Consider the following 13,689-nt stretch of genomic DNA (forward strand, 5'->3'; position numbering starts at 1 on the left):
AGGTCATTGATGAAGCAGCTGAAGATGGTTGGGCCTAGAACACTATTCTGAGGAACTCTGTGCCATAATGACTCTTTGACTCTATAACTCCTGCAGTGATGTCCTGGGACTGAGTTGATTGGCCTCCAACAACCACAACCATCTTGTGCTCCAAGCAGCTGAAGATGGTTGGGCCTGAGACACTACCCTGAGGAACTCCTGCGGTGATGTCCTTGAGCTCAGATGATTGACCTCCAACAACCACAGCCATCTTCCTTTGCGCTAGGTATGACTCCAAACAGTAAAGAGTTTTCCCCCTGATTCTCATTGACTCCAGTTTTGTTCAGGCTCCTTGATGCCATTATCTGTTAAATGCTGCCTTGATGTCAGGGAAATCAATCACACCTCACCTCTGGAATTCAGCACTTTTGTCCATGTTTAGACTAAGGCTGTAATGAGGTCAGGAGATGAGTGGCCCTGGCTGAAGACACAACCACCCAATGATGGGGCAAAGGAAATCAGGGATGGACAAGAGGCCAGAATTTGAGGAAAGGAGAGATCTTGGGGGGTTGTAAAGCTGGAGGAGGTGACAATACTTGCCTTGCAAATCTGTTAGGCCATTGGCTTTTGTGCCTCCTTCAAATTTCAGAGCACCACTGCACTTGTGCGAAATATGATAGCTTGTACCCAGCCAGATGCACACACTAATGCTCTGAGTTCTGAAGTGGAGTTTTTAAAAATAATTAGAAAGTAATACACCTGAAATTACATACTGAGATGGTTTTCAGAGATCAGAATCACAAATTGGTGAAGCACAGCAAACATAAATTTAAGAAGGGCCGAGTCTTGTCCAACTGAGATGCAGTTTTTTTTAAAGCTTTTACCATAAAAGCTGATGAGACAGATGTAGTGGATTTTATACATTTCGATTTTCAAACAGATTTCAGCAGGTGCAATAGCAGATGTTGATGCAAAGAATTTTGGAATGGGGTCATGTTGAGTGCTGGATAAGAAATTGCCTCAAATCCAATGGGAAATTTTTAAGCCAGAAAAGGATTGCCTTTGGGTCTCTCAGTAGTTATCCTATTATTTTTACTGTATCATGAATGACTTGGATGAGTTTGCAGATGATGCTAAAACTGAAGGCAGAGAAAGTAATGAGGGAGAATGCAAGCAAGTTCAAAAGAATTTAGATCTTTCAGGAGACTGGGCCAGCAGGTGGCAAATGCCATTCAATTCAGTCAAATGTAAGGTAATATGGGAAAAAGGACCTAAGATATGTTGAACAGAACAGTTTTGTAACGTGCTGATCCATAAATCGATTTGAGGCCAAACTATGGGCTACTAAATAATGATTGAATAACCTAAAGAGTGATTGAGGGATTTAAACAAATTAAAATTGGCACTTAGAGACTGTATTGGGAAAATTAATTTGTGCCCCACAACTGGACGTAGGATGGTTGCATCTTTTAGGTTGGTGCAGTTAATTTGCATGCAATTATTCTGCTAATTATTCTCTCCACATCAGTTATGTGGAGATAATGGAGAAGCTGGAGTTCTCCTTAGAGCAGAGAAGGTTAAGAGGATATTTGATAAAGGTGTTCAAAATTATGAATAGTTTTGATAATCCAAATCAGGAAAAACTGTTTCCAGTAACAGAAGGGTCAGTAATAGAGGACACAGATATAAGGTGATTGGCAAAAGAACTAGAGGCGACAGAAGGATTTTTTATTGCAGCGAGTTGTTGTGATCTGGAATGCACTGCTTGAAAGTTTGGTGGAGAGGTTCAATAGCAACATTCAAAAGGAAATTGGATAAATACTCCAAGGGAAAAATATTACAGGGCTATGGGGAAAGAGCAGGGGTGTGAGACTAGTTAAATAGCTCAACCAAGGAGCCAGTACAGACATAATGGACTGAATGGCCTCCTTTTGTGCTATCTGATTCTTTGAAATGACCTGCTCAATCTATCTTGTTTCGCAAGTTCTTGATATTCCTCTTCTGATTGGATGGAAGCAGGATGGCAGAAGTTCGAACACTGTACTCAGCATCAAAGCACATAAGAGATTAGCGTGCAAAATTAAAGCACATGGGATTGGGGGTAAGGCACTGACATGGATAGAGAACTGGTTGGCAGACAGGAAACAAAGAGTAGGAATAAACAGGCCTTTTTCTGAGTGGCAGGCAGTGACTAGTGAGGTACCACAGGGCTCAGTGCTAGGACCCCAGCTATTCACAATATATATTAATGATATTGATGAGGGAATTAAATGTAATATATCCAAGTTTGCAGATGACACAAAGCTGGGTGTGACTGTGAGTTGTGAGGAGGATGCAGAGAAGCTCCAGTGTGATTTGGATAGGTTGAGTGAGTGGGCAAATATATGGAAGATGCAGTATAATGTGGATAAATGTGAGGTTATCCACTTTGGTGGCAAAAACAGGAAGGCAGATTATTATCCGAACGGTGATACTTTGGGAAAGGGGGAGGTGCAGTGAGACCTGGGTATACCAGTCCTTGTGCACCAGTCGCTGAAAGTAAGCACGCAGATGCAGCAGGCAGTCAAGAAGGCAAATGATATGTTGGCCTTCATAGCGAGAGGATTCGATTGCTGCAATTATACAAGGCCTTGGTGAGACCACATCTGGAGTATTGTGTACAGTTTTGGTCTCCTTATCTGAGGAAGGATGTTCTTGCTATGGAGGGAGTGCAGCGAAGCTTCACCAGACTGATTCTTGGGATGGCAGGACTGATGTACGAAGAGAGATTGAGTCGATTAGGCTTGTATTCGCTAGAGTTTAGAAGAATGAGAGGGGATCTCAGAAACCTACAAAATTCTAACAGGACTGGACAGACTAGATCCAGGAAGGATGTTCCTGATGGCGGGGGAGTCCAGGACCAGGGGTTACAGTCTAAGGATAAGGGCTAAGGCTTTTAGGACTGAGATGAGGAGGAATTTCTTCACCCAGAGAGTGGTGAACCTGTGGAATTTTCTACCACAGAAAGCAGTTGAGGCAAAATCATTATATATATTCAAGAAAGGGTTAGATATAGTTCTTAGGGCTAAAGGGATCAAGGGATACGGGGAGAAAGCGGGAACAGGGTACTGAGTTTGGTTGATCAGCCATGATCGTATTGAATGGCAGTGCAGGCTTGAAGGACTGAATGGCCTACTCCTGCTCCTATTTTTCTGTTTCTATGTTTTTAAAAAACAAATGCAAGCTCGTGGGATGAAGCTATTGGTATCGGCACAGGAGGTTGTGGGACTCACCTGGCCACATGCTTAAAATGGACCAAATGTACAATTTAAGCAGAAGCATGTGATAAATTATAATGTCATTCAAAAATGCTGTAACAGAATTGCTCACAGACACTGCAAATAACATTGGGATAGAGAATACCAATATTGTCAAGACAATGGTTAGACTCAGTGAATCTAAACATCTGCTCCAGATCAACATATATTGTAGAAGACTGACATAGTGCTCACTAAGGGTGGTGAGAGGATGCTGCCATCACCATTTTCTCCAGGTTTTCTCCTGAAAGCACTGACTTGTACTCATTTGCAGTTCCACAGGGGATGGCATCTCTCTAGAACCTTGCTGTAATGCCCATTCCTCTTGTGTGAACCTGAACCATGAGTGTCACAAGGATATTCAACTATGGAGGCCCATCATAGTTGAGCTTGATCCTGTTCTTATCCAAGACACATGCCCATCCACACACATCCCTTCCTGGGCTGACTTTTCCCAATCGTGCCTTAGAATGGGAAGAGACATGCGAATTCATGAAGGTGAATTTATGAGGTTTTGGTGATTGGGCTTTAAGCTCATCCTTGGGTCAAACAGGATGCTGAGGTTGGACATAGCCTAGTTCAACATGAATGAGCAGCCAGGGAAGAGTCTGTGTCAAGACAGTGGAGTTTTTGGTGGGGATCAAAAGTAATAGCTTCGGACACCATGTGGCACTTGACACTTAAGGCTCCTGCTGCTGATCATTGTCCAATGAATTCAGCTGAAAAGTATATAAATGCAGTCATTTTGTGAGGCCAGGATTAAGCTTGGCTTTCATCTCTCCCTCTCCACTACTGTTGACACTCAACAACCAGGCTAACAGACAACGAATGACCACTTAACATGGTCCTAGAGAGCTGTTGGAATGCGTGGAATCAAACTTCAGGGGAGAAAATAACAGACAGCATGAATTGCTGTTGCAAATCCAATAAAACACCTGGTGAGATGATCAGTAATCAGTGTTTTTCTACCAAAAATAAACAACACAATTAAAAACTAATATAGTGAGAATAGAAATCTTCGTTGGTTTAACTCAGCAATGACACATTCTTTTATTTTGGTCTTGAACTACCAATGCACAAAGTCTCGAATTAACATTTATAAAAACCTCAATCCTTTCTGAATATAATCAGAGGAAGATTTCATTTATGTGTGTGGGGTCTTTGCAATATTTACTGTCTTGCCACAATTGTGGGTTCTTCAGTAGATGCCTAGTATACAACTCTAGTGGTTTGGGCACCCTCCATTTGCTTGTACATGTCACAATCTACTCCTGTGATAACACTGCTTTATTACTGGAGTATTAGCCCCGCTGTTAACCGAACACGCCCAGTGGGTGTGGCTTCAGATCAGATACTCACTTTATGCCCCATTGACTTCAATGGGTGTAAAATTGGACTGGGTGTCAAACGGGCTCCCAACTCGAACCTGCCGTGTTCCTAGGGTGCGTTAGGTTAAATTCGGGCCTTAAGAAATGGCTTCATTGACGTCATGTGTTGACTGAGCCCTTGTTGTGCTGATGTGTCACTGATGCCAGTGGCAATTGCGTCTTTGCCCCACTGTACCTTCTTCTTCCTGTTCTAAGCCCCTAGTTCCTCAGCTCTATAAGGAGTATTGGCAGTGAGAGCCGGAGGTATTGAAATTATATATTAAAAAAATTAACAACCAGTATCACTCACTTAAACAAACTGAAATCGATCCATATTTCCAAGAGCAAGAAACTCAGCCATAGCATTCGAACTATGCATTTTATGCCAAAAGTGATCTTTTCACACATTTTCTTTTTCAGCTCAACCATAGCACAGCGCACTCTCAAATAATGACTGCTGCCACCTCTTTTGCCAATGGTTGTCCAGTTTTGGGTGAGGGCAAATTTATCCCAGGTCCCTTGGCACCACAAAGTATTGCAGGTTGGCAAAATGCCCTTCAACCTCTATACTAATTGCTACATAATCTTTATAAAAGAGTCCACTCTAAATGGGTCACCAGTCTTATCTGTAACAGTTCAGGCTTTTTAAACCCTGGGGTTGAGGTTATCAGACGAGAACACCTCAGCCCCCCGTATTTATCTCACACAAGTTTCCCTTCAATTTAAGTCAATGGAGTTTAGCGGCAAAGAAACATTGTACAGCAGGTGGGTGTTGCAAGGGCTGTTTTGGCTGGACTGCTTTCATAGAATCTTACAGCACAGAAGGAGGTAATTTGGCCCATCATGCCTTTGAAAGTGCTGCCCAATTAGTTCCACTTCTCGCTCTTTGCCCATAGCCCTGCAAATTTTCTCCCCTTTATGCATTTATCCAATTTCCTTTTGAAAGTTACCATCAAATATGCTTTCACCACCCTCTCAGGCAGTGCATTCCAGATCACAACAATTCGCTTCAAACAAAATTCTCCTCATCTCACTGGCTGTCCTTTTTGTCAATACTTTAAGTCTACATCATCTGGTTACTGATCCTCTGAAGAATGCCCAAATCTTGGAAAGGATAAATTAACCCCTGAACTGTTCCAATTACGTTACAACGTCAGAGCACCATCAGCAATCATGGTCTTGCCTGTTTTCAGTGATTATCTCACTCTGTGGGTGTGTTTATGGATCCAGATACTTTATTTACTGCTGATAATAGTTTTCTATGTTTTGGGAACTGGATTCATGGCACTATTACCTACTTCAAGCCATTTGTTCACTGCAGCTCAAAACAGTGAATCTCCCCTTTAGTCTTCCCTTTCTTTTACAATCTTCAGACTTTTAAAACCCAAACTTGACCTCACCACTAAAGAAAGAAAAACACAAAAACTTGCAATTCTATATTGTTTTTCACATCATCAGGGTGTTTCAAAGCACTTCACAGACAATTCAGAACCTTTTATGAAGAGGAGTCACTGTTGTAATGTAGGATATGTGGCATCCAATTTGCAAACAGCAAGTTCCTACAAACAGCAATGTGATAATGATCAGATAAACTGTTTTTTAGTAATGTTGGTTGAAGGATAAATATTGGCCATAACTCCCCTGCTTTTCTTCAAAATAATGCCATGGAATCTTCTAAATCCACCTGAGAGGGCAGGCGGGCCATGGTTTGACGTCTCATCCAAAAGACGGCACCTCTGACAGTGCAGCACTCCCTCAGTACTGGGAGTGCCTGCCTAGGTTACGTGCTCAAATCTCTGGAGTGGGACTTGAAACCACAACCTTCCTGTTACCTCGTATTGCCTTTTACTTTTCTCAACCTCGGGTTCTCTCAGACACTGTGGAGCTTGGACCGTTCCTTGGGAGTCCTCAATAATAATTTTTAAAAGTACACTGGTTCACAAAATGGTTCAATTGGACATCATAAACAAAATATAGGGGATTAAAGTTACAATTAATTATTGGGCATGACAACCAATATACAGGGGAATAATAGGGTGCACTTCTAAACATATATTTTAGAGAGATAACTTTGGACAATTGCAGCATTTAAAAACATTAAAACCTCAGATGCTTCCCTGTCATTAATTCTCCATTAAATGGGTCTGTACGAGGTGCCAGTAACGCTGTTATGGCAGGAGGGTGAAAATACAATTTAAAATTTGTGAACTTTTTGAGCCCTGCGTCTTTCAAGTACCACAAAATGAACAAAGGGTCTTTTCTTTTAAAGTTATCCATATTGTAAAATAGGGAAGAAAGTTGAAAAAGTGGTCTGCTGTTGGCCAACCCCAAGATACTCTTGAATCAAATAAGGTTTTGTACCAAGAAATATTCCAGTCTCCTACCTTCTACCTCAGGGTGCTCGACTTCTGTCAAGAGGGAGGGTGACCACAGGCAGCATTAGAGATGAAAATTGGTGAGTGAAAAATATAACAGCAAGAGACAGTTAGAACAATCTTTATAAAAGGCATCTTTTTAATTGAAGAATTGTGAATAATATGGTTCTGAATTTCTGTGGGGTTCTCCCACATACATACATATATATGTTATATATATTATACACAAACACATGCACACATCATGCATTTCTGCAGGAGTTGTTGAATAGCAACCAGGAATAAAGAAGGGTACAAACACACTAAGTTGGAGGTCAGTTATGAGTACACTGTGCTTTGTTGTTCTTGGCGAGCATTTTACTGATGATGCAAAACTAGGGATTGATGGAGTACTTACCTTCTTGGTCATATTGCTGTTCCTCTTCACGTGGCGAGGCGAGCATGTGCAGTGAAAGAGAGACAGTTAGAGGGAGAATATACTCTATATCAGATTCACTTCAATGTAATGAATCTACATGGGGCTGCAACCGGAGCACGATTATAAAGGGTGCAAAGGTTTTTTTAATGGTTATGTTTCCCTGATCTCTCAACAGGTACATCGATAGACATAGTGTCATGGGCACACAGATAGGCAGCTACATAAACACAGCGTCACACGGATAAACACCGTGTCACAGATAATGCAGTCACATCACTTGACATAGTCACTTAGATATAGTTACATAGGCACAGCCACATAGGTAGACAATCAGACACGTAAGTATACGTGAAGTGACATGGGCACACAATAACATAGAGTTTAATAGGTGGGCACTTAGTCATAAGGATAAGCATGGCCACATTAACAGTCACGTACATCGAGTCACATGTAGCAGACACATTCATACACAAAAGCACATAGAGATCAAAATGTAGATTTTCAGCTTGTTGCAGAGGTGGGGAGCTGGCATTGCGGGTCAGGACTGAAAGTTGGGTGATATCTATAAAGGGCAGCCAATCCACAATGCCAGTTATATGCTCAGGCAATGAGTTGAAAATGTGCCATGTAGCCACAAAGTTAACTACCTAGTTCCATAGGCAGACACAGAGTAATATAGATTTTTAAATATATACTCATGAGTCACACTGATAAACACAGAATTACATAGATATAGAGCAACGAAGATTAGTGGTACGCCAGAGGATTGGGAAAACTTTAGAAACCAGCAAAGGATGACTTAAAAAAAAGGTAGAAATTGGAGTATGAGAGAAAACTAGCAAGAAATATAAAAACTGACAGTAAAAGCATGTACAAATATATAAAAAGGAAAAGAGTAGCTAAAGTGAGCATTGGTCCCTTAGAGGATGACACTGGGGAATTAATAATGGGAAACGAGGAAATGGCAGAGGCTTTAAACAAGTATTTTGTATCCGTTTTCACAGTAGAAGAGATAAAAAGCATCCCAAGAATAGTAGAAAATTAGCAGGCAAAAGGGAGGAACTTAAAACAATTGCTATCACGAGAGAAAAAGTAATGGGAATACTAATGGGACTAAAGAAAGCCAAGTCCCCTGGACCTGATGGCCTGCATCCGAGGGTCTTATGGAAGTGGCTGCAGAGCTAGTGGATGCATTGGTTCTAATATTCCAAAGTTCCCATGATTCTGGAAAGGTCTGTAACAACTCTGTTCAAGAAAGAAAGGAGAGAGAAAGCAGGAAACTATTGGCCAGTTAGCCTAACATCTGCCATTGGGAAAATGCTAGAATCCATTATTAAAGAGGTAGTTGCAGAACATCTAGAAAATCACAATACAATCAGGCAGAGCCAACATGGTTTTCTGAATGGGAAATAGTGTTTGACCAATTTATTAGAGTTCTTTGAGGATCCTCGAATCACTACTGTGCAGAAGGAAGCCATTCGACCCATTGCGTCCGCACCGGCTCTCCAAAAGAGCAATTCCCTCAGTTCCATTCCCCTGCTTTCTCCCCATAACCCTGCACATTCTTCTTTTTCATATAACTGTCTAATTCCCTTTTGAATGCTTCAATTGAACCTGCCTCCACCACGTTCTCAGGCAGTGCATTCCAGACCTTAACCACTCGCTGCATGAAGTTTTTCCTCATGTCACTTTTGCTTCTCTTACCAAATACTTTAAATCTGTGCCCTCTCATTCTCGATCTTTTCATGAGTGGGAACAGTCTCTCTCTATCTACTCTGTCCAGACCCCTCATGATTTTGAATGGCTCTATAAAATCACCTCTCGGCCTTCTCTTCTCCAAAGAAAGCAGTCCTAACTTCTCCAATCTATCTTCATTGCTGAAATTCCTCATTCCTCAAACCATTCTCATGAATTATTTCTGTGCTGTGTCCAATGCCCTCACATCTTTCCTAAAGTGCGGTGTCCAGAACTGGACACAATACTCCAGCTGAGGCTGAACTAGTGTCTTATACAAGTTCAATATAACTTCCTTGCTCTTTTATTCTATGCTGTATTAATAAAGCCCAGGATACTGTATGCTACTGTATGAGGCCTGGACAACGTATGTCAGCCAAGAGCGACGTTTCAATTCATTCCATCTTCGCTGCCTCCGGAGAATCCTTGGCATTAGGTGGCAGGACCGTATCTCCAACACAGAAGTCCTCGAGGCGGCCAACATCCCCAGCATATACACCCTACTGAGCCAGCGGCGCTTGAGATGGCTTGGCCATATGAGCCGCATGGAAGATGGCAGGATCCCCAAGGACACATGGTACAGCGAGCTCGTCACTGGTATCAGACCCACAGGCCGTCCATGTCTCCGCTTTAAAGACATCTGCAATCGCGACATGAAGTCCTGTGACATTGATCACAAGTCATGGGAGTCAGTTGCCAGTGATCGCCAGAGCTGGCGGGCAGCCATAAAGGTGCGGCTAAAGTGTGGCGAGTCAAAGAGACTTAGCAGTTGGCAGGAAAAAAGACAGAAGCACAAGGGGAGAGCCAACTGTGTAACAGCCCCGACAACCAACTTTATCTGCAGCACCTGTGGAAAAGTCTGTCACTCTAGAATTGACCTTTATAGCCACTCCAGGCGCTGCTTCACAAACCACTGACCACTTCCAGGTACCCATTACTGCTCTCTCAACCTGTCCTGCCACCTTCAATGTTCGATGCACATATACACCTCGGTCCCTCTGCTCCTGCACCCCCTTTAGTACTCTTTATTCTATATTGTCTCTCCATGTTCTTTCTACCAAAATGAATCACTTTGTAACAAGCAGGGTGGATAAAGGGGAACCAGTAGATGTGGTATATTTGGATTTCCAAAAGGCATTCGATAAGGTTCCACACAAGATAAGAGCTCATGGTGTTGGAGGTGATATATTAGCATGGATAGAGGACTGGCTAACTAACAGGAAACAGTTGAGATAAATGGGTCATTTACAGGATGGCAATTTGTAACTAGTGGAGTGCCACAGGGATCAGTGCTGGGGCCTCAACTATTTGCTATCTATATTAATGTCTTGGATGAAGGGACTGACTGTATTGTAGCCAATTTTGCTGACGTTACGAAGATAGGTGGGAAAGCAAGTTGTGAGGATAAAAAGAATCTGCAAAGAGATATGGATAGGTTAAATGAACGGGCAAAAGTTTGGCAGTTGGGGAGACACCGCAGAATGTTGCGGGACATAGGGATCTGGGTGTCCTTGTACATAAATCACAAAACGTCAGCATGCAGGTACAGCAAGTGATTTGGAAGGCAAATGGAATGTTGGCCTTTATTGCAAAGGCGATGGAGTATAAAAGTAGGGAAGTCTTGCTACAACAGTACAGGGCATTGGTGAGACCATATCGAGAGTACTCTGTACAATTTTGGTCACCTTATTTAAGGAGGGACATACTTGCATTGGAAACAGTTCAGAGAAGATTCACTAGGCTGATTCCTGGGATGAGGGGTTTGTCTTATGAGAAAAAGTTGAGCAGGATGGGCCGATACTCATTGGCATTTAGAAGATCGAGAGGTGATCTTATTGAAATGTATAAGATTCTGAGGGGGCTTGACAGGGTAAATGCTGAGAAAATGTCTCCCTTGTGGGGGAATCTAGAACTCAGGGGCACAGTTTCAGAATAAGGGGTCTCCCATTTAAGATGGAGATGAGGAGGAATTTCTTCTCTTAGAGGATTGTTAGTGTTTGGAATTCTCTTCCCCAGTGAACAGTGGATGCTGAGTCATTGAATATATTCAAGGTTGAGTTAGACAGATTTTTGATTGACAAGGAAGTCAAAGGTTGTGGGGGGCAGGGTGGAAGGTGGAGTTGATGAAACAATCAGATCAGCCATGATCTTATTGAATGGCGGAGCAGGCTCAAGGAACCAAATGGCCTATTCCTGCTCCTATTTCTTACATTCCTATGTTCTTATAACAGGTAGACAGACATGTAAGGAGTCACATGGATACAGCACTGTGTAGTGGGGAAGACATATTGTCAGAAAGACACAGAATCACATAGATCCCTCTTATTCGTCACCACTAGGCTTGATTACTCCATAGAATCAGAAGTAGGCCTTGAGCCTGCTCCGTCATTCAATTAGATCGTAGCTGAACTGTTACCTGCCTCTGATCCATACCCCTCGTTGACCTTAACTAATAAAAATTTATCAATCTCAGTCTTGAAAATTTCAATTGTCCCCCAGCATCCACAGCCTTTTGGGGAGAGAGTGTTATCTGATGTGAGACACTGGGGACAAGAGGAAAAAACGTAGATATATTTTTGCAAACCAGCGTAATGGTGATAACCTATTATTTGCAGATGTACCTCGCATATAGTCAGAGATTCTTGGTGGGGGTACCCCCATATTTGATTTGGGCCCAATAGCCTGTATTTTAATCCAAGTCTGAGCAGAGACCATGGGTCAAAGATCTGTGGACTACAGTGCCGTGTAGTTCCCAGCTGGGAATATGCATTCAAAGAATGACTGCTAATATAGCTATCAATTATTTACAGCGGTGCATTTTGGTAGGAGGAATAAGGAGGCCACAATTACCTTGGAAAATGAGAGTCTAAATGGGTAGAGCCAAGGGATTTTGGGGTATCAATTCACAAACTAACGATGCAGATTAACAAAGCTAAAAAATTGCAAATGAAGCACTGTGGTTCATTTCTACAGGAATAGAATTGAAAAACAGAGGAGTAGTGCTAATTTATACAGAACCTTGGTTAGACCATACTTAGAATACTATATACTGTTCTGGTCTCCATATTACAAAAAGGATGTAGGAGCATTGGAGAAGATGCAAAAAGGATTTACAAGGATGATACCAGAACTGAGAGGTAATAATAATACTCCAGAGGAACAGTCTGGAGTTCTTTTCTCCAGAATAGAGAAGGCTGAGGGGTGACCTAATTAAAATTATGAAGGGGTTTGATAAGTCCAAAACTAGGGGCCATAAATATAATATAGTCACTAACAAATACAATAAGGAATACAGGAGAAATTTCTTTACTCACAGACTGGTTATAATGTGGAACTTGCTACCATATGGAGTGGCTGAGGTGAATAGCACGTATGCATTTAAGGGGAAACACATGAGGGAGAAAGAAATCGAAGGATATGTTGACATGGTAAGTTAACATAGAGGGGGAGGAGGTACATGTGTGAAACATAAACCCCAGCATAGACTGGTTGGACCGAATGGCCTGTATCTATGCTGTAAATGCTATGTAATCTTGTGTGTCCATCTATGGATATCTCTTTTCTTTGAAAAACCTAGGTAGAGGATCAAGGCGCACAGTCCAAGGCACCATCAATATGTGCTGACTTGTCTTTTTGCTGTACACAGATAGTTGCCGCATTTCTAAGGGAACATTAATGACACATAGAATGGGTTTCCTTCCCGGATGCCTGTGCATAAGGGACTGGGTTAGTCAATGCCTCAAACCTATTATAATCAAATTAGTAATTAATCCAACACTAATACTTGATGCAGATTTACACAGGACAAATATTAGGACACTGAACCAAACACCACATCACATTTTGTCAGTCTAAAGCTCATGAAATATAAAAGGCATATTTGAATGCAGTTAATGGTTTGGGGTAGGAAGGAAATAGAATGGTTTTCTATCACCTGCACTGGACTTTGGCACATGGAAAATCGCTGAGAACAAAGTAACCACTGAGCACCGTACCTTCTTCAGGGTCTTCCTCTGTGATAGCAAACAGGAAACTCGTTAAAAACACATAGCAGCAAGAGGCAATGTGGCCCTGCCAAGGAGGCCTGCAACAGAGCCACTATTTGCATACAACCCCTGCACCTGGCTTTGACATATCAACCACTAATAAACTCAGTGAGGCTTTCGAAACAAATGATATGAACATAACATGAGTTCCTGTATAATTACATTTTCAATCTTTTTGTTACGTAACTTTGTAAAGACTAGAGCTTTAATGGTTGTTCTGGTACAGAGATAATTCCAGGCATTTGCGGTGTAAATTAACCCAGCATTTGTATATCCCCGTTTTAAAGACCTTTCTTTTTCAGTTCTCTGATGCTACACATTATTGCCTGTCCCAGGTAAGGAGAGGGTTGCTTGCAGATACCCACTGATACCATTCTTGATTTCTTTACTAGGAGATGTGTAAAGGAGCCTGTCTCTGGTCCCTGACTTGTCCTGCTGGTATTGGCTTTCCTGCTGGCTCCTGGATTGTCTCTC

The 13,689-nt window shown here is 42.0% G+C and overlaps 1 protein-coding gene across 1 annotated transcript in view; it reads right to left on the reverse strand.

The window, feature by feature from the left end:
- The window catches only part of tnnt1 (troponin T type 1 (skeletal, slow)), a 31,596-nt gene extending 24,074 nt beyond the window's left edge, over positions 1-7,522 (reverse strand). Inside the window, exons 1-2 of the mRNA XM_068019701.1 lie at positions 7,415-7,522; positions 7,027-7,050 (exon numbers count right to left, since the gene is read on the reverse strand). Coding sequence (XP_067875802.1) covers positions 7,027-7,050; positions 7,415-7,460 — 70 coding nt within the window. The 5' untranslated portion in view covers positions 7,461-7,522. The remainder of the gene's footprint in view (positions 1-7,026; positions 7,051-7,414) is intronic.
- Positions 7,523-13,689: the final 6,167 nt, after the last annotated feature.

The sequence above is a fragment of the Heterodontus francisci genome, chromosome 41 (genome assembly GCF_036365525.1).
Source record: "Heterodontus francisci isolate sHetFra1 chromosome 41, sHetFra1.hap1, whole genome shotgun sequence".
Classification (NCBI taxonomy): domain Eukaryota; kingdom Metazoa; phylum Chordata; class Chondrichthyes; order Heterodontiformes; family Heterodontidae; genus Heterodontus; species Heterodontus francisci.